Genomic DNA, 20511 nt, shown 5'->3' with positions numbered 1-20511 from the left:
ATCTCATTCAGAATGTTCTACTTGTCTTTTATAGGGCATCTAAACAATGGGTTATGTTTGAGAGCTGAAAGAACACACCAAGTTACACGATAGTGTCTGTAAGTCCTCAGTCTCTTTGGAAATCAGCAATGTCAACCAGAATTTTATGTTTTCATATATATTTCTATAGGACATTACATAATAGATATAAGTGCATTGAACTTGCTTTGATTTCTCCAACATGGAACAGGGCGGGCGGGGAAGAAATTCTAGTTACCTGTAATTAGTAGTTAATTCTGTGAGGACACTAAGTAGTTGTGGGACCTCATAATCCACAACCATCTTCAGCTGGCCATCTGCAACACCATCACGGTATACTATGATGCGCGCAGGCAATTCACAATTATACTTGTGCCACTTGCTGATGGCTCCTATAGTACATACCGCATCAGTAAGGAGAGCGTGATCAGGGTTTATTTCTTTGCAACCTAATTTAATATTAATATTCTTGTTTTCTTTTGTAACAATATGCAATCATTCTGTTTTGATTTTCATAGAATATAGTGTCATAAAAATAGTACTGGAGATAAAATGTTATATGATCTAGCCCTGGCACTAGAGGTAATAAATTTCCCTCTCTGCTAAAATGCGTACTGTACTGTATGTGCTATTAATAGTAACAGCAAGTTCTCTGATGCATTTTTGTTTCACTTGAATGTTTTTAATGCATTAATATACAACATATTATTTTATGAAACTTGTAGTACAAATTAATTCCTGGTGTTAATGACTCAAATAAATCGATTGTATCTTTTTATTGTGATTTCCTGTATTTTATATACAGTTGGCTCCACCAAATGTTCATGATTTACAAAAAGCTAAGCACAGTTTTTAATCAATTCCAAGTACCAAAGAAAACTGCACATGCCTATATTTAACATTCTGTAAATACAGACTACCTAATGCAGAACACTATATATTTCTGTGCATTGTGGTAAACCCAGGACAAACAACTACAAAAGTGGGGTAGTAATTAGTCCCAGGGTTTTAAAAGGCCCCTCCCTATCCACTGAGGAGAGAGAACCATGGGGCAATAAGGTTCAGCTGGAAAAGGGGTTACTAGGGAACCAATTAGGTTCAGCTGATTCCAACTACTTGGGACCTTTTAAAACCCTCCCCTGGGTGGTAGGAGGGGGAGAGTGAGGGAGTGAGAGGAGCAGGGAAGTTGCCAGTAGGCTGTTTGCAGCAAGACACCAGACCTCCCAGTAGGGAGGCTGCACTCGCTCCCCAGAAGGGAAGGAAAACAAGCACAAGGGACTGACTGAGGAGAGGAGTAGCAGGACCCTGTGCCACCTATAAGGATTCGCCTTGCCCCAAACCTGAGTCTCCAAGGCTAAAAAGGACTGAGGCGAACAAGGTATTTTGCCAAAGCATATAATAAACATACACTACAAACACACATCCACCTTAGATCTATTTAAAGCTGAGCACAATTTATAATTAGGGCTGTTGATTAATCGCAGTTAACTACGCGATTAACACAAAAAATGAATTGCGATTAATCCCAGTTTTAATTGCACTGTTAAACAATAGAATACCAATTGAAATGTATTCAATATTTTGGATGTTTTTCTACATTTTCAAATATATTGATTTCAATTACAACACAGAATACAAAGTGTACAGTGCTCACTTTATATTATTTTTTATTAAAAACATTTGCACTGTAAACAAGATAAACAAAAGCACAGGTGCCGACTCCATGAGTGCTTGGGGGGAAAAAATGTGGGTGCTAAGCAAGTACGGTAGTGCAATCTTTTTATCGTGAAAGTGCAACTTACAAATGAAGATTTTTTTTGTTATTTAACTGCACTCAAAAACTAAACAATGTAAAACTTTAGAGCCTACAAGTCCACTCAGTCCTACTTCTTATTCAGCTGATCGCCCAGAAAAGTTTGTTTACGTTTATGGGAGACAATGCTGTCTCCCTCGCTTCTTATTTACAATGTCACTTGAAAGTGAGAACAGGTGATCGCACGGCACTTTTGTAGCTGGCACTGCAAGGTATTTACATGCCAGATATGCTAAACATTTGTATGCCCCTTCGTGCTTCAACCACCATTCCAGAGGACATGCTTCCATGCTGATGACGCTTGTGTCATAAATATAAACGGAAGGGTAAACCCCTTTGAAATCCCTCCTGGCCAGGGGAAAGCTCCTCTCACCTGTAAAGGGTTAAGAAGCTAAAGGTAACCTCGCTGGCACCTGACCAAAATGACCAATGAGGAGACAAGATACTTTCAAAAGCTGGGAGGAGGGAGAGAAACAAAGGGTCTGTGTGTCTGTCTGTATGCTGGTTTCTGCAGGGGATAGACCAGGAATGGAGTCTTAGAACTTTTAGTAAGTAATCTAGCTAGGTATGTGTTAGATTATGATTTCTTTAAATGGCTGAGAAAAGAATTGTGCTGAATAGAATAACTATTTCTGTCTGTGTATCTTTTTTGTAACTTAAGGTTTTGCCTAGAGGGGTTCTCTATGTTTTTGAAGCTAATTACCCTGTAAGATATCTACCATCCTGATTTTACAGGGAGGATTTCTTTACTTCTATTTTTATTAAAAGTCTTCTTGTAAGAAAACTGAATGCTTTTTCATTGTTCTCAGATCCAAGGGTTTGGGTCTGTGGTCACCTATGCAAATTGGTGAGGCTTTTTATCCAACATTTCCCAGGAAAGGGGGGGTGCAAGTGTTGGGAGGATTGTTCATTGTTCTTAAGATCCAAGGGTCTGGGTCTGTAGTCACCTAGGCAAATTGGTGAGGCTTTTTACCAAACCTTGTCCAGGAAGTGGGGTGCAAGGTTTTGGGAAGTATTTTGGGGGGAAAGACGCGTCCAAACAGCTCTTCCCCAGTAACCAGTATTAGTTTGGTGGTGGTAGCGGCCAATCCAAGGACGACGGGTGGAATATTTTGTACCTTGGGGAAGTTTTGACCTAAGCTGGTAAAGATAAGCTTAGGAGGTTTTTCATGCAGGTCCCCACATCTGTACCCTAGAGTTCAGAGTGTGTGGGGGGGGAACCTTGACAGCTTGTTAAAAAAATTTGCTAATTAAATTTGTGACTGAACTCCTTGGGTGAGAATTGTATAGGGAGACCAGATGCCCTGATTTTATAGGTTTCAAAGTAGCAGCCGTGTTAGTCTGTATTCATAAAAAGAAAAGGAGTACTTGTGGCGCCTTTAGAGACTAACCAATTTATTTGAGCATAAGCTTTCGTGAGCTACAGCGAGCTATAGCTCACGAAAGCTTATGCTCAAATAAATTGGTTAGTCTCTAAGGTGCCACAAGTACTCCTTTTGATTTTATAGGGACTGTCCCGATATTTGGGGCTTTTTCATATATAGGCACCTATTACCCTCCCACCCCCGTCCCAATTTTTCACACTTGCTATCTGGTCACCCTAGAATTGTATGTCTCCTGCTCTGTGGTTTTACCCAGATTCTGCCATAAATTTCATGTTATAGCAGTCTCAGATGATGACCCAGCACATGTTGTTCATTTTAAGAACACTTTCACTGCTTTGACAAAATGCAAAGAAGGTACCAATGTGAGATTTCTAAAGATAGCTACAGCACTCAACCCAAGGTTTAAGAATCTGAAGTGCCATCCAAAATCTGAGAGGGATGAAGTGTGGAACATGCTTTAAGAAGTCTTAAAAGAGCAGCATTCCCATGTGGAAACTACAGAACATGAACCACCAAAAAAGAAAATCAATTTTCTGTTGGTGGCATCTGACTCAGATGATGAAAATGAACATGCATCGGTACGCACTGTTCTGGATCGTTATCAAGCAGAACCAGTCATCATCAGCATGGATTCATGTCCTCTGGAATTGTGGTTGAAACATGAAGGGACATAGGAATCTTTAGCGCATCTAGCATGTAAATATCTTGCGACATCGGCTACAACAGTGCAATGCGAATGCCTGTTCTAACTTTCAGGTAACACTGTAAACAAGAAGCAGGCAGCATTATCTCCTACAAATGTAAACAAACTTGTTTATCTGAGTGATTGGCTGAACAAGAATTAGGACTGGGTGGACTTGTAGGCTCTGAAGTTTTACATGGCATTCAAAAATAAAACTTTTTTTTGTACATAATTCTACATTTGTAAGTTCAACTTTCATGATAAATAGATTGCACTACAGTTCTTGTATTAGGCAAATTATGGGCCAAAGCCTACCACAATAAATGGAAACATTCCCACTGATGTTAATGCACTTTGGATCAGGATATAAGTGGCCTCTTCCCCACCAGGCCCACTACTCCTAAAAGTGATGGCTAGACTCTGGCAGCCTTAGCACTGGTGACAGGCAGGCTCATCATCTGCCCCTCTTAAAGTGATAGCAACATTGGAATCATCTCTCTGAAGACTTATACTAAATCTACACTGCAGGCTTCTTTTGACAGTGTGTAGTGTACATAGCTCGCCTCCCAGCACAGATATAAACAGCAGTGTTGATGGTGAGACATGGCTTAGGCAAGTAAACATACATCTGAAGGGGCAGGTTGGGGGTGCGCTATGTAACCAAGTACATACCCTACATGGCTCTGCTTGCCCAAAACATGCCTCCCTGTCTATACTGCTATTTTTAGCCACGTACTGTCCCAGTGCCTAAGTCTTTCCCTGCTGCAGGAAAAGACTCTGGTGGGGAAGCTACTGAAGCCTTTCGAAACTGCCAGAGCATTTTACTGAGTTGACACATACTGCAGCGTGAAGCTACACATACCCTGCATGCTGCTGAAAGTGGTGTGTAGTATAGACGTAAGCCTTAGGAAGACCACACTTGGTTCTTGGGAGGTTTTCTTCACAACCACAAGAGCTAGAAATGGGGTTGAGGTGGTTTGTTTTTTTGGTAGAGCTTGGATTCTACAGATGCTGAAGAAGCAGAAAAGAGTCCTACTCACGCTGGATGAGTGAAATTTTCAAGGTCTCTTACTATATATTACCATGTAATTTTGATTATATATTTATATAGCATACCTTGTGAGCCTTACTCTTTACAAATACGTAATAAGTAAAGGTTCCTGCCCCAAGGAGCTTACAAAGTGAGAACATGGGAGTAGTACTCCGTATAGTGAATAAGGAATATTCCTGTGACTAAGGATTTACAAGTTAAAGCCCTAACTTATTATCAAAAGAACCAATGAAAGAATATAATAATTTACAAAATACAGAGTAATTGGTGTAATGATGTTGTGCATTTGGTTTTAAAACTAGTCTAGGTAGCTAATTTCTGTAATAAGAGTTTCTATAATACTACAGTTTCTGATGCATTGTGAAATTCATTTACACAGGAGATTAGAATGTAATGCAAACAATACATTGAGACATAGCCAATAATCAACCTATAAACTGTATTGTTCTAACTTTAAAAGGTACATGACATTATACCTTTCATGCAGACTTTTAAACAATCTGCGATATCAGTCCCTGTATTCCGAAGGACGCAGCGAGAGAACCACCTAAAAATAAGTAGTAAGTTACTAGGCAACCATTACAATTGTGTTCTTCTGAGTTCTGCATTACTTTCACTCCACGTTTCCTTTACTATTGGCTACGCTTCTCATAAATCATACAGCCATCACCTGAAACTACCAATAAAGGGAGGACTCTTCAAAGTAGGATAGCTTGAGGTGGATATGAAATCCAGATCCTGAGCAATGCAGTAGAACAGGTCAGACCTGCCTTATTCCCCTGGATTTATGAGCTACATTTTTCAAACTCGATGTCTAGTTAGCTCACACTGACTCCATTGGCAGATTAAGGTGTTCAAAAGCTCTGAAAATTAGCTACTTAGTGTCTAAAGTTGGCCACCCAAAACACTGAGGAATCTGAAGTTAGAGGCCACTTTTGAAACTTGAGATTCAACCTCTTGTCCTTCTTTCCTTCTCTGTAAAATGCTTACAACTCTTACTGGGGTGTTGTAAGATGACTACACTATATTTGTGAGGCAATTCCAGATTCTCAGATGGAAGGTTCTATGTAAATGCTAATTATTAATTATTATTATTATTATTACTACTACTACATGCAGAGGGTGGGGTACACCAAAGAACTGGACTGAACATATATAGAGGGAACATTAACATCCATTCAGCACTGAGAAGTTGACCGACCACATCATGACAGCTTATAATGCAGCCCATCAGGGCTGCCAACAAGTCTTTCCAGGTTCAGAATTGTGAAGACACTATCATGCATTAATAAAATAGCTGACTTGGTTACAATGTTTGTTTAATTCTAGAGTTCTTCATAAATAAAGCTGTGTGGTTTCAATGGTTTAAAAATACACCCTTACTGGATTACTGTAAAAAAATAGCTTTACTTTGAAAAAATTAAGTTTGTGTTGGTTGCTGAATATACCCCCAAACACGTAAACCACCACAATATTTAACTTCATACAGACCTCTGAATGCAAAGAAATTTCTTTTTCTAACATTGAATTTATATCACAACAACAAAATTAAATTGTCACCATTCTATCTTCTGAAGAGTCTACAGACCGAATATTGTATTAACAAACACTTGCCCTGACACTGTATGAATTAAGGATTTGCAATCAATCCACTATCATTATACCAGGTCCAAACTCCAAAATGTTCTATATAAATAATAATATAAACATTATTTTATATGTATATAGCACCTTTTATCCTAAAGCACCCCATAAACTACTATACAAGTCATATATAGGAGTCACTTAATCTATCTTTGGGGCAAAAAAAGGCAGCTGTTTAATACTAAGAGAGAAAGTGAAAAGAACACTATATCCAATTTAGTAGGCAGGATGTAATTACCTAATTTAGCAAAGACACCTGAGTTAACACCCATATTCTTCCAAAAAATTCCCTTGTCTTTCAATAATACACGCGGTTGAATTTTACATCCTATCCAAAAACCAACACATTCATAGGCAGCGACTCTATGGGTGCTCCAGCCCTAGAGCACTCAGGGAAAAAATAATTAGTGGGTGCTTAGCACCCACCAGCAGCCAGTACCCCCCTCCCTCCCAGTGCCTCCCACCTGGATCAATCAGCTGTGTGGGTGTGCAAGAGGTGCTGGGAGAGAGAATGGAAGGAGCAGAGCTGGGATGCACTCGGGGCAGGGGGTGGAACTGGGTGGGAAGAGGCGGGATGGGGGGTGGAGCGGGGGAGGGAAGAGGTGGGGCTTTGGGGGAAAGGGTGGAGTGGGGGCCAGGCCTGGGGCAAAGCAGTGGCAGGCAGAGGTGGGGCAGAAGCTTGGGTGGAGGGGTGAAGTGGAGGCGGGGCCTGGGACTGAGCAGGGGTTGAGCACCCAGAGAAAGGAGAAAGCCAGCGCCAGTGAGCACATCCAATGTGGGAGTAGAACCCAAGAGTCCCAACTCCCAGTCCCCTTGCTCACAACATTAAACACTGCCTTCCTTAATATTTATCAATAAACATTAAAGACCCACATGGTACTCTTGATCCACATATACAACTACTATCAGTATCAACTGGAAGTGATGCCTAGTGACCATGGGTGTGATATTGTCTTTAACGTGGAAGACACCTCAAATGGCTCATAACAGATGATCTTAAATATCATATATCATATATCATATATTCTGCAATACTTAGGAACTGTTTGAGTGATGGATGGAATAAGGGCATAAACTTGCTGTTGCTGAAGTTGATGGTAAAACATTTATGGCTGATAGGCACAGGCTCATGTCTAAATGGCCATTTTTAAGACTTCTACAGTCTTTGTGGATTTAAAAGTCATTTGAAGTTATTTCACATTTGTTTTAAACTCTCGTTTTCTTTGGTGTACTTAAGGGATTACAAAGAAAAACACAAAATTATTGACTTTTAAAATAAATTATATTTAAACCATACTGGCTTGAAATGATAGTGATGACTTACTAAGTCGGACTCAGTATGAAGTAGGATATTAAGTATGTATATATGTACAGAAGTGAATGAATGATAATGACACCATTCTGCTAGTGGATGAATTTCTAGCATACACAAAATGGGAACAGCCTTGTAGTTTTGTAAATTATGCATCTCACTTTGTCAATTATCTGGTTATCTTTTGCAATGTAGTAGGTGAAAAGTTAGAATGATTTTGTATACAATAAAATGCTTTCCAACAGTTAAACAAAACATCCTCCTTCCACCCTGTGTTTGTAAATTGGAATTCTACTTATCTACATAAGAAAAATCTAGTTCTAAATAGAGTGGAACACCTGAGATGGTGTGAGTGGTGATGCAGTATGCAGTAATACAACAATTCAAAGATTCCTGTGCTCCTCATTGAATCCTGACTATCATAGGCCTGATTCCCCCTCCCATTACTCCAATTTTACCACTATTTAACTCCACTGACTTTAGTAGAGCTACTCCAGTGTAGTGTGTAGAAAATCAAGACAATAGATGACTTTATGTTTCAATGAATGAGCACCTGCTGGGTTTTTTTGGCAGCATGCAGGCCACTGTAGACCTTTTCCAATGTACTTCTATTACCACTGCTCTTATCAGTCACCACTGTTGAACAGCACATTGTCCACTAGGTACTGGTGTCCCCTCTCCGCTCTGGAGATAGAGCGCACCAACTCAAGTAAAGAAGCCAAAGTCTTACACTTCGATACAGAGATTTTTAAGGCCAGAAGAGACCACTGTGATCTAGTCTGATCTCCTGCATAACACAGACCACAGAACTTCCCTGAATTAATTGCTGCTTCATGTCCAATAGTTGTGATTGAACTAAAGCACATCTTTTAGAAAAGCATCCAGTGTTTATTTTAAAATCTCCAGTGATGGAGAATCTACAACAACACTTGGTAAGTTGTTTCAGTGGCTAATTACCCTTACTATTAAAATTCTGAATTTGTCTAGCTTCAACTTCCAGCTACTAAACTGTTTTATACCTTTGTCTGCTAATTCGAAGAGCCTTCACCAATCAAATTTCTGTTCCCCACAAAGTACTTACTGATTACGGTCAAGTCACTCCTTAACTCCCTCTCTTTGAGAAGCTAAACAGATGGCTTCTGAAGTATCTCACTATGAGGCATGTCTTGCAATCCACTAATCATCTCTGTGACTCTTCTTTAAACCCTCTCCAATTTTTCAACATCCTTCTTCAACTGTGGACACCAGAACTGGAAACAGTATTCTAGTAGCAGTCACACCAGTGACAAATACAGAGGTAATATAGCCTCCCTGCTAGTCAATATTCTCATTTATACATTCAAGGATTGCATTAATCGTTTTGGCCACAGTGTCACACTGGGAAAGCTCATGTTCAGCTGATTATACACCATAATCCCCAAATCTTTTTCAGACACTGCTTCCCAAGATACAGACTTACATCTTATAAGTATGGTCTATGTTCTTTGTTACTAGATATACGACCTTACATTTGGCTTTACTGTATTGACCTTACTATATTAAAAGCCATACATTGATTGTGCCCTGCTTACCAAGTGATCCAGATCGCTATGTATCAGAGACCTGACCTCATTATTTACCATTTCTCTTATCTGTCACCTGAAAACTTTAATCAATAATAATTTTATGTTTTCTTCCAGCCAGTGATAGTACCTTCTGTCCAAAGAACTCAAAATAGAAAGTAAGCCCCCAGACACCTTTCTGAGATAGGTAGGCATAATTATAGGATCCTTAGGAGTAGTAATAGTATAAAAGGCTTACCTTGTAATTTTTGAATTAGTGCTAGCCACAAATCCAACTATTGAGCTTCCCTTGTTAAGGGCATCTTTATTGACATCAATACCTATCACCATGAGTGATTTTAGCTGTGAAATAAATTTAAATTGAGAATAATTTGGTGATGCAATGAATTACCAATTATATACAGTACGTCAAATATACTGATTTTCAAAGCTTTACCAAATCACTTTTTGAAACAGTTAAAATACATATGGCATAGAGCCACACAACAGAGCAAAGCTAGAGTATTGTCAGATGAGACTATGCTATTTTCAATAAAACCCACAAATCCTCAAGTTTAATTTTGTTAAATAAAGACATTTTAAACTCTGTTTAGATGAAGCACATTCACACCAATGCTAAGGGATCACTTCAGACAGGATTTGCTAATTCTGTAAGGTCCTCTTGCCCACATTCTATATAGATCATTTTACCATGCCATCACAATGATATTCCAATGAGCATCAACATGACTAGAGTCTGTAAAACATGATTCTTTCTTTCTCTTTTTTGCTCACTGGGGAAAAACTGTTAAAGAATTAAAAAAATATTTTATGTATGCTGCTATGCGTATTTATTATTGAAGGCCAGGTCATAGTGTGCTTTCCACTTGGGAAAAAAAAGTGGTAAGACTTAAGGTGATTCTGAGAAGGAACAGATTGCTAAAAGACACGATCAACTTGGAATAATTGAATCAAAACTTTTGAATAAAATTCAAGTGTCAGAAATAACCACAATTTAGGACATCTGTAGATGGGACTCAGGCTCTCTGTAATAGGTGGGAGCAAATATTTCACACAGTACTACTGGTGAAATTTAACTTTGTGTTATGAAAATAAGATTGTGTTACTTAACTTTTTTCTACCTATGCAAACTATGAAAGTGAAGAATGTTTCATTCTAAAGAGGGATGGAAATCCCCTTCTCAACCCCACAAAATGTTTGTGGTCTGATGCCTATCTCACCTAATTAAATTACAAGAGAATTCAAATACAAGGACTGCAAAGGTACTGTAGATACTTGGATTTAAAGTACCTATTTTTACAGTTATTTCTCATTACAGCAAGACCTCATTGCAAGGCTCAGACTCTCGTACAACATAAGAAGTAGAGATACAGGGCAAAATTCACATATAGAGCACAACAGACATGGAGTTTTAGTGGGGTTGAAAAAGTATAACTGCACGGGAGTAACTCAGGGAAAAATTTGGTACATAGTTAACATTTTTATATCTTACTAAATAAGCCATAGACGGGAAGGAGAGTGATAGCAGAGAGGCATAAAGAATGAGCAGAGTTCTCTGGTTTATGATAAAAGAACACTCATTGTAAGGATATAGTCTAGCACTAAAAGTTAAGCCCGGCTCATTCAGTAAAGAATCTTGACACCTTTTATGAAGGGAAATCAGGCTAAATGGAAGAATTTCAAAAGGAGCATAGGTGTCTCATGATGAAAGATCATACTAAATTAAATAAAGTAGTCCATTTCCTCCACTTAGTTCTGGCAACTGAATTTCAGCATGCTGTCAAGCTGTTTTTATAATGACAAAGAAAATCAATGAATGAAGTAAATTTTCTTGTTAAAGTGAGTGCTAAAGATTAAAGATGAAACAGAATTACCTGTTTCCCATTAATCATTAGATTGATAAAATATATATGAAATAAAGCAGTGTTCTGAATATTTTAAGAAATACAGAAGAACTCAGTTTAACCGAACCTCCATGTGGTGTTGAGCCCTGAGCAACTGCAACAAAAAGTTTGAGAAACACTGTTGTAGACAAGTCCCTATAATGTTCAGGGTTAAAGAGGAAAGAGTGTAAAAATGATCGATACCTGTACTTGTTTAAAACTCACATTGGTTTTCCTGTTAATAAATGAACATACCATATCTGCAAGAACTAGGGGTTTGTATATTCTGTCAAGTAGATAAGAAGTGTGTGTGTGGGGGGGGTATGTTTTAATGCTTTTCCGGGAGTGGTCAGCTAGCTGTAAAGCAACTCCGCATCTTAAAATAACAGATAGAAAGCTCTTTGCCCATTCTCTGGATTATCCAAATTTTTGATTATCCAATCTGGTCCCAGTCCCAATTAGATCAGATAAATGGGGTTCCACTGGACGAGGCTTTCTTCCGGCAACTAACAGAAGTTACTAGATCACAGGCCCTGGTTCTCATGGGAGACTTCAATCACACTGATATCTGCTGGGAGAGCAATTCAGCGGTGCACAGACAATCCAGTTTTTGGAAAGTGTAGGGGACAATTTCCTGGTGCAAGTGCTGGAGGAACCAACTAGGGGCAGAGCTCTTCTTGACCTGCTGCTCACAATCTGGGAAGAATTAGTAGGTGGAGCAAAAGTGGAGGGGAACCTGGGAGGCAGTGACCATGAGATGGTCAAGTTCAGGATCTTGACACAAGGAAGAAAGGAGAGCAGCAGAATACGGACCCTGGACTTCAGAAAAGCAGACTTTGACTCCCTCAGGGAACTGATGGGCAGGATCCCCTCAGAAAACAAAATGAAGGGGAAAGGAGTCCAGGAAAGCTGGGTGTATTTTAAAGAATCTTTATTGAGGTTACAGGGACAAACCATTCCGATGTGTAGAAAGAATAGTAAATATGGAAGGCAACCAGCTTGGCTTAACAGTGAAATCCTTGCTGATCTTAAACACAAAAAAGAAGCTTACAAGAAGTGGAAGATTGGACAAATGACCAGGGAAGAGTACAAAAATATTGCTCAGGCATGCAGGAGTGAAATCAAGAAGGCCAAATCACACCTGGAGTTGCAGCTAGCAAGAGATATTAACAGTAACAAGAAGGGTTTCTTCAGGTATGTTAGCAACAAAAAGAAAGACAAGGAAAGTGTGGGCCCCTTACTGAATGAGGGAGGCAACCTACTGACAGAGGATGTGGGAAAAGCTAATGTACTCAATGCTTTTTTTGACTCTGTCTTCACGAACAAGGTCAGCTCCCAGATTACTGCACTGGGCAGCACAGCATGGGGAGGAGGTGACCAGCCCTCTGTGGAGAAAAAAGTGGTTCGGGACTATTTAGAAAAGCTGGACGAGCACAAGTCCATGGGGCCGGATGCGCTGCATCCGAGAGTGCTAAAGGGGTTTGCGGATGTCATTGCAGAGCCATTGGCCATTATCTTTGAAAACTCATGGCGATCGAGAGAGGTCCCGGACAACTGGAAAAAGGCTAATGTAGTGCCCATCTTTAAAAAAGGGAAGGAGGAGGATCCTGGGAACTACAGGCCAGTCAGCCTCACCTCAGTCCCTGGAAAAATCATGGAGCAGGTCCTCAAGGAACCAATTCTGAAGCACTTAGAGGAGAGGAAAGTGATCAGGAACAGTCAGCATGGATTCACCAAGGGCAAGTCATGCCTGACTAATCTAATTGCCTTCTATGATGAGATAACTGGCTCTGTGGATGAGCGTAAAGCAGTAAATTTATTCCTTGACTTTAGCAAAGTTTTTGACACTGTCTCCCACAGTATTTTTCCAGCAAGTTAAAGAAGTATGGGCTGGATGAATGGACTGTAAGGTGGACAGAAAGCTGGCTAGATTGTCAGGCTCAACAGGTAGTGATCAATGGCTCCATGTCTAGTTGGCAGCCGGTATCAAGTGGAGTGCCCCAAGCAGGGCCGGTACAAGGACGTTTCGCGCCCTAGGCAAAACTTCCATCTTGCGCCCGCCCCCACCCCAGGAACCCTGCGGCAGCTCCCCGCTGCTGCCCTCCACCCTGAGGTGCCCCCTCATGGCAGCTCCCCTCCACCGCTGCCCCTCCCTCCAGCCCAGGAAGCACCCCCCTGCCGTGGCAGCTCCTCACCGCCCCCTCGGCCCAGGGAGCTGCGTGCGGCAGCACCCCTCCCCAGCTCATATCTGTTCCGCCTCCTCCCCGAGCATGCCGCCGCTTCTCCCACCTCCCAGGCTTGCGGCGCCAATCAGCTGTTTGCCGCACAAGCCTGGGAGAAAGAGAAGCAGAGCGGGGCGGTGCTCAGGGGAGGAGGCGGAGCAGAGGTGAGCTGGGGCGGGGAGCGGTTCTCCTGTATGCTGCCCCGCCCCCCCGTTACTTGCTGCAGGCGGCCCTCCCCACGCCCCCCTGCCCCAGGTCACCTCCGCAGCCCCCAACCACTTGGTGCCCTAGGCGACTGCCTAGTTCGCCTAGTGGCTGCACCGGCCCTGGCCCCAAGGGTCGGTCCTACGGCCGGTTTTGTTCAATATCTTCATTAATGATCTGGACGATGGCATGGATTGCACGCTCAGCAAGTTTGCAGATGACACTAAACTGGGAGGAGAGGTAGATACACTGGAGGGTAGGAATAGGATACAGAGGGACCTAGACAAATTAGAGGGCCAAAAGAAATCTGATGAGGTTCAACAAGGACAAGTGCAGAGTCCTGCACTTAGGACGGAAGAATCCCATGCACTTCTACAGACTACGGACTGAATGGTTAGGCAGCAGTTCTGCAGAAAAGGACCTGGGGGTTACAGTGTACGAGAAGCTGAATATGAGTTGACAGTATGCCCTCATTACCAAGAATGCCAATAGCATTTTGGGATATATAAGTAGGGGCACTGCCAGCAGATGGAGGGACGCGATCGTTCCCCTCTATTTGGCATTGGTGAGGCCTCATCTGGAGTATTGTGTCCAGTTTTGGGCCCCACACTACAAGGAGGATGTGAAAAAATTGGAAAACATCCAGCGAAGGGCAACAAAAATTATTAGGGGACTGGAACACATGACTTATGGAGGAGAGGCTGAGGGAACTGGAATTGTTTAGTCTGCAGAAGAGAAGAATGAGGGGGGATTTGATAGCTGCTTTCAACTACCTGAAAGGGGGTTCCAAAGAGGATGGATCTAGACTGTTCTCAGTGGTAGCAGATGACGAAAAGAGGACTAATGATCTCAAGTTGCAGTGGGGGAGGTTTAGGTTGGATATTAGGAAAAACTTTTTCACTAGGAGGGTGGTGAAGCACTGGAATGCGTTACCTAGGGAGGTAGTGAAATCTCCTTCCTTTGAAATTTTTAAGGTCAGGCTTGACAAAGCCCTGGCTGGGATGATTTAGTTGGGGATTGGTCCTGCTTTGAGCAGGGGGTTGTACTAGATGACCTCCTGAGGTCCCTTCCAACCCTGATATTCTATGATTCTGTGATTTTTAAAATGTGCAGGAGCCATCCCAAAATGATCAATTAAAAATCAGGGGGAGACAACAGAGCTTGATATGGAATTAATTGCTTATTGAATCTCCTACTGATGAATGAAAATGTTATTCTGTAGCATGATCATTTATTTTATTTTTTACCAAGTTTCTGTGAAATCACTATTCAGGTTCCAGACAACACTATGAAGAAAAACAATCTCATTTTTGGCCTTAAGTCTGAAGCCACAAGGTGTTCAAGGACATGCAAATCCCATAAGTAACAATTAAATAACTGGCATTTTAGCACTACAATTTGTGATTTCCAGACAGGACTTGCTTGATATAAACTTTGGCACCAATCCTGTTCTTTTTTCAGTCAGTCAAAATTTGGCTGCTGATTTCAATGGAAGCAAGTTTGGACCTCAAGAGCAACTGTACAGCCCTTACATCCGGGAGCTATTACTCACACAAGTAGACCCACGGAGGTCAAAAATATTATTAAGCCTCACTGCACTCCTGTGAGATACATAAATATTATTATACCAGTGTTAAATATGGATAATATGAGACATCTGGCTTAAAACTGTTTGTACAGTGCCTTGCACAATGGGACCCAAATCCTATTTCGGGTCATCAGGTATTATTTGTAATACCACTGCTATATCTAACGATCCCCTGTTCTAACCAATAGACCATACATCTTCCCAGAACATGTCCTTTTTTGTTGGAAAGCTTTACATTTCTTTAATTCTATTCTTTTAAATCTCATCACCACTGAAAAAATACTGTCAAACTAAATGGCCTATTGATATGATCACATGAAAATAAAGCTTATTTAAAGAATTTTAGAGGTTTTTCCCCCATGGTTGGACCATTAGGGTCACAAATGCATGATTTCCTGCCCAGAAATGTGGATCAAAGAAATGCTAACGTTGGACATTTGTTTGTATACCTTCATAAAACATGGATATGTTTCACAATACTGTACCTTGTAACAATCTTTACTGTAAACAAGAAGTGCTCAGATTTCTGAGTATGCACAGAGAGCTACTAAAATGTGAAAATGATTTTGATGGGATTAAATACACCAATATTTTGTGAAGTCAACAGATCAAGAGTAAGTATCCTGCATCATTAACACAGGACCCAATCTGGGGCAATCCTTCCTCATGCTGAGGAGTGGTTTCTCGTGTGAATTATTGTTGCTTAAGTATTCTGAGATCCTCAGATGAAAAATGTCAACAAAGCACAACTTATACCACGCTAAATCAATTTCAGCTAGAGCTAAGCATTTCTGACATACCAAAGACTAGTTAACATAAATGGTTGAACAAGTTTTGCTGTGATAAAAACAAACATTTTAAACAAATTACTTACAGGGATCTCTACTGCCCATAGCTCCCCTCCGAGTTTACAGATAATCTGCATTGCGATTTTCGTGGCAACACTCATCATCATGCCCTGCTTGTTCAGAGTGCGTGCTAGTACACATTGGCTTGGTACAGGTCGGTCAAGGCTCAGGAACTTTTTAATAGAATCATAACAGACCTTCTGATTGGAAGACAGTACACACATTACCTAAGTAGAAGAAGGAGAGAACAGTGGTCAGTGTTCTACTTCTGCAGATCTCTCCTTACACTTTGATACATTTCACCCTCTTAACAGACATACAATTTCTCCCACAAATCTGAAGAATTTATAAAGCCAGACTAGCTTGTTTTTCCTGCAAATCTCTTGCTCCTGTGAGTTCACGATTGGAAAACTGACATCCACAGATAAAGGCTTGTATATATTTTTTAAATGGACCACATTACACTTACTGGTTGATTAACTATAGGCCAAATCCAGCTAAAACCAGTGTAAACTGAGGGAGCAGAGATATTGGCAGATGTGTTCCCTTCTCTAGGAATTCTGCCAAATGGGAGAGGGTGCCTGTGAGAGAGTACTGGTTGCAGGATTCTGGTCACTGAGGTTGATGTAGCACAGAGAAAGTGGCAGACTTAACTGGAATCAACCTGTTACTGGTGGGGATTACTGACACTTAGTGGGCTAATAAAGTAATTGGCTTAGTAATGGGAGGATATATAATCAGGAGGAACAGGAATTGTGTGTGGGGGGCATCTTAAAGGGTGAGCTGGGTAAAGGAGAAAGCTGTTTGGAAGGCTCTCCCTGCTGTATACCTGTGCTACATCCTGCCCTGTTAGGAAACAGGGGATTAAAGGTATACATGAGGTAGAAAAAGTAACTGTGTGTGTTTGTGACAGAAAGACCACAAAAACAAGCTAGAAGTGCTGCTCACTTGGTAGCTAAAAAAGCATCCGCTGACAGTGCTGTTCTGGAAAGAAGCAGTGCATGTCCTGAGTTAGACATGCCTCCTAATTGGAAAGTCATCCTTTGGGGTTATGGTGTATTATCTGCTGCTGTAGCCAGGCTGCTGATAGTGTTCTCAGAGAGATTCTGCTCTGCTGATTCCACAGGGAGAAGAGGCTCTCTATGCTTTCTCTCCTCTCCCCCCACCTTCCTTGCATATCAGAAGACTGGACTTAGCCTATCGAAAGCATCACAAAGCAATGCTTAACAAACATATACACACCAGCTGTACTTCAGGATTTACATGCTGTTGCACTGCTCGCAGGAATGTCATTGGGCTTTCTTGTACTTGTACTCTGAACAAAAACATATAAAGACATTTAAACATGCACTAACTTTGCAAATGTCAGTTCACTGCACATCTTTAGAAGCATTATGAACAGATTTTCCACAAAGATTAAAAGGTTATTCATATTTGACTAGTTTGGAATTAATCAGTAACCAATGACAAAGGATGTGTCTACCAAAACTAATACTCAAAATTCCATCCATTGCCTAAAAGAGGCCGCATCTGTGTTAAGACTAGAGTTGGGCAAATCATTGATTTGGGGGGGGGGGCGTGATGGTTCATTATCCTACTCCACAGAATCTGACATGGAGGTGAAGAAAGTCAAAAGAGAGGCAATACATATTTGTGGGAGATAGGAGAACACAGGTCCTAGGACTAGCATCACAGTCAGCTCACTGAGACCATATGAAAGTAGCATGGTTGCAGAAGTCTATGTTGCAATCAAGGTTAAGGAAAAATGTGAATTAGTTATTTCCTTCTAAAAAAGGGTGTCTCTCAGCTGCTTGAAGTGAACTTAACACCCTATAGAATCACTCATCATATCACAGAATCAGCTTCCTGAAGGAATAACCCTGACAATGCCATATGAAGTCTAACCGCCCTTCAGTTTCACTCTCAAGAGATGCTCAGTTTTTGCATAAGTAACTCCTGCTATCTATAGGAGTTAAATATGTATATAACAAAAGAACAAGAAAAGTGAATATAAAATCATTGAGGAAACAGATCTGAACATATTACACATCAATATCCAAAGAAAAGACTTTGGAATCTGTCCACAGCTGGCCAGCTAAGAATTTTCCCAGTGGCATGGACCTCATAACTAGAAAGTAACTGACATGGCTGGCTTTTATGCTACCTTCCTGGCCTAGGAGGCCACGCCAAGGAGTGGGAGAGGGCTGGTTTAGGGGCATGGCCAGAACATGGGTGTACTCAGGCCATTCTCAACTGTTGAATGGTCCCTTGGAAACTCCTGCCATCTGGCTTAGGTTAAAATAACCCCTACACTGCTCTAACCTAAGGTGGGTGACAGCTGCACAAGGCAGAAGATCAGGGAGCGTGGCTCCAACAGACCCGTACTCTCGAGCCAAGCAGATCTTGACATAGGAGAGAATCTGGCCCAAAGTTACTACAGAATAAAAAGTATTAATATTTAGTTTATCAAGGTGGTAGTTTAATGAGAATCCAAAAATGTTACTTTTCCTTCACAATGCAGATTTAGTAAACTAAGCAATAACCTGGTATACAGTGTAAGATATGTCTGTTGAAAGCTGCTTACATTAAAATGCAGCTTTTTGTAAAACTAAGTTTACTCTTTGCCTCTGTTTGCATTAGATACCTTAAAATATGTAGGAAAGGCTCCTATAGCCTCAGTCAAGTCTTGCAGTTTATTGTCCTTGAATACTTATATTCTGCTTCCCTAAATCACTTCTGTAGTTTCGAATGGATATATGGTATTCCTCTACCCTTAGTCTCCATTACATAACGTTGCTGCAAGTTGTTAAATAGCTGGTATACTGTATGTCCCAGAAGTGACTGTTTCTAGTAGTGGCTGAGATATTCCACCCTCTTTTTTGTTAATTTAATTTCACCTATTAGAATCTATATTCCATTGTACCTACTGGCATACATAATTATTTATACATACTACTTATTTATTATTATAATTCAACATTTATATTGGGGGTAGTGCCAAGAGACCAATCAGATTGGAGCTAGACAGTGTGCAAATATACAGAAAATGAAAATACCTGCCCCAAAGAGCTAAAAATCTAAAAATCAAAACACAGCAAGTAGATGAGACACAGGCAAGCTTGGATGGGAAAGAGAGCAACAAATGTAACAGGATGTGTCTCATTCTTAGCCAATCAGGGGCAGTAACCACAACTCACTATATGCCTAGCCATGATATGGTTGCAGTTTAGAGAAAGCATTATGGAAGAGGTGAGTTTGAGGAAGGATTTGGAGGTCAAGGTGGTGGCTTTACACATTTTGACTGGGAACTTTTATGTGCATGAGGGACAACATAAGAGAGAGCAGTGGTTCTTGAGAGAGAAGTGGGTAAGCAGGTCATTGAGGCTGCCATCATTCATTTGTTAATTTTGTGAAGGACTTTGGAATACTGCCAGTTGAAAGAGCTACATAAATGCAAGTTGTTGTTATTGGTAGTAATAATGCACAGGACTGATGGATGAAAGAAAAGCAAATCTAGGCTAGTCCTCTGAGAAATCTCACATTTTGGGATATTCAATGTAAAATCCCATGGGACCTCCCACTCTTTTCAGACAATTCAGAAGGTTCTCAGCTAGTTCTCCATTTCTGTTACTGCACAACATTAACCAGTTGTCCAGAGGCTGCACTCCAATTATCTTCATATTACGCATATCCTTTGACCAGTCACCAGCACTCATTGGCAGACACTGCCAAAGGAAAAAAACAATAAATTAACAATTAAAGAAAAATATCTTGTCAGAAGACAGTTCTTCATAGACGAACAGTTGTCAGCAGAAAATATTAAGGGTCAGTTTTGTTGACCATCCTTACATTGTTATACCTAGATAAAGGGGTAATTCAGTAGCAATGGGAACAGAATTCTTTTAAGTGTCTGATCTGACACTTGGAGCAAATGTCAGGACTTATTTCTATGCACTGGGAAAATCTTACTAAATGAAGTATGCGTTCACCCTACTCCACTGATCATACCTAAAAACAACTGCCAAATATGTTTGAGTATCTGGCTGTGAGATGGTTCTGCAAGCAAGAGAGCAGATACAAAAAGTACCATATGCAGGTGTTACATTAACAAACACCACCAACCGGGGTCCCAAGAGGCTGTTGACTTGACAGCCTGTCTCAACTAGCTTTGGGGCTTGATCATGCAAGCTTCTGAGCATCTTTAACTCCTACTGATTTCAGAGGGAGTTCAGGGCATTCTGCACCCACTGGATCAAGCCACAAAGCTGGTTTTTAAAATCCTTTCTTAGAAAACAGCTG

The 20511-nt window shown here is 40.8% G+C and overlaps 2 protein-coding genes across 2 annotated transcripts in view; both read right to left on the bottom strand.

Moving 5' to 3' along the window:
• Positions 1-16314, bottom strand: part of AMOTL1 (angiomotin like 1) — a 209641-nt gene extending 193327 nt beyond the window's left edge. The window contains exon 1 of the mRNA XM_073337507.1: positions 16239-16314. The gene's annotated coding sequence lies outside the window, so the exon portion shown is untranslated. The remainder of the gene's footprint in view (positions 1-16238) is intronic.
• The window catches only part of PIWIL4 (piwi like RNA-mediated gene silencing 4), a 61439-nt gene that overhangs the window by 10456 nt on the left and 30472 nt on the right, over positions 1-20511 (bottom strand). Inside the window, exons 12-17 of the mRNA XM_073337568.1 lie at positions 19753-19937; positions 17455-17527; positions 16239-16439; positions 9706-9809; positions 5426-5496; positions 257-410 (exon numbers count right to left, since the gene is read on the bottom strand). Of these exons, the coding sequence (XP_073193669.1) occupies positions 257-410; positions 5426-5496; positions 9706-9809; positions 16239-16439; positions 17455-17527; positions 19753-19937 (788 nt within the window). The remainder of the gene's footprint in view (positions 1-256; positions 411-5425; positions 5497-9705; positions 9810-16238; positions 16440-17454; positions 17528-19752; positions 19938-20511) is intronic.

This window comes from Lepidochelys kempii, chromosome 1 (genome assembly GCF_965140265.1).
Source record: "Lepidochelys kempii isolate rLepKem1 chromosome 1, rLepKem1.hap2, whole genome shotgun sequence".
NCBI lineage: Eukaryota > Metazoa > Chordata > Testudines > Cheloniidae > Lepidochelys > Lepidochelys kempii.
The sequence above is the reverse complement of the archived record's forward strand: the minus strand, read 5'-3'. Positions and strand labels throughout refer to the sequence as shown.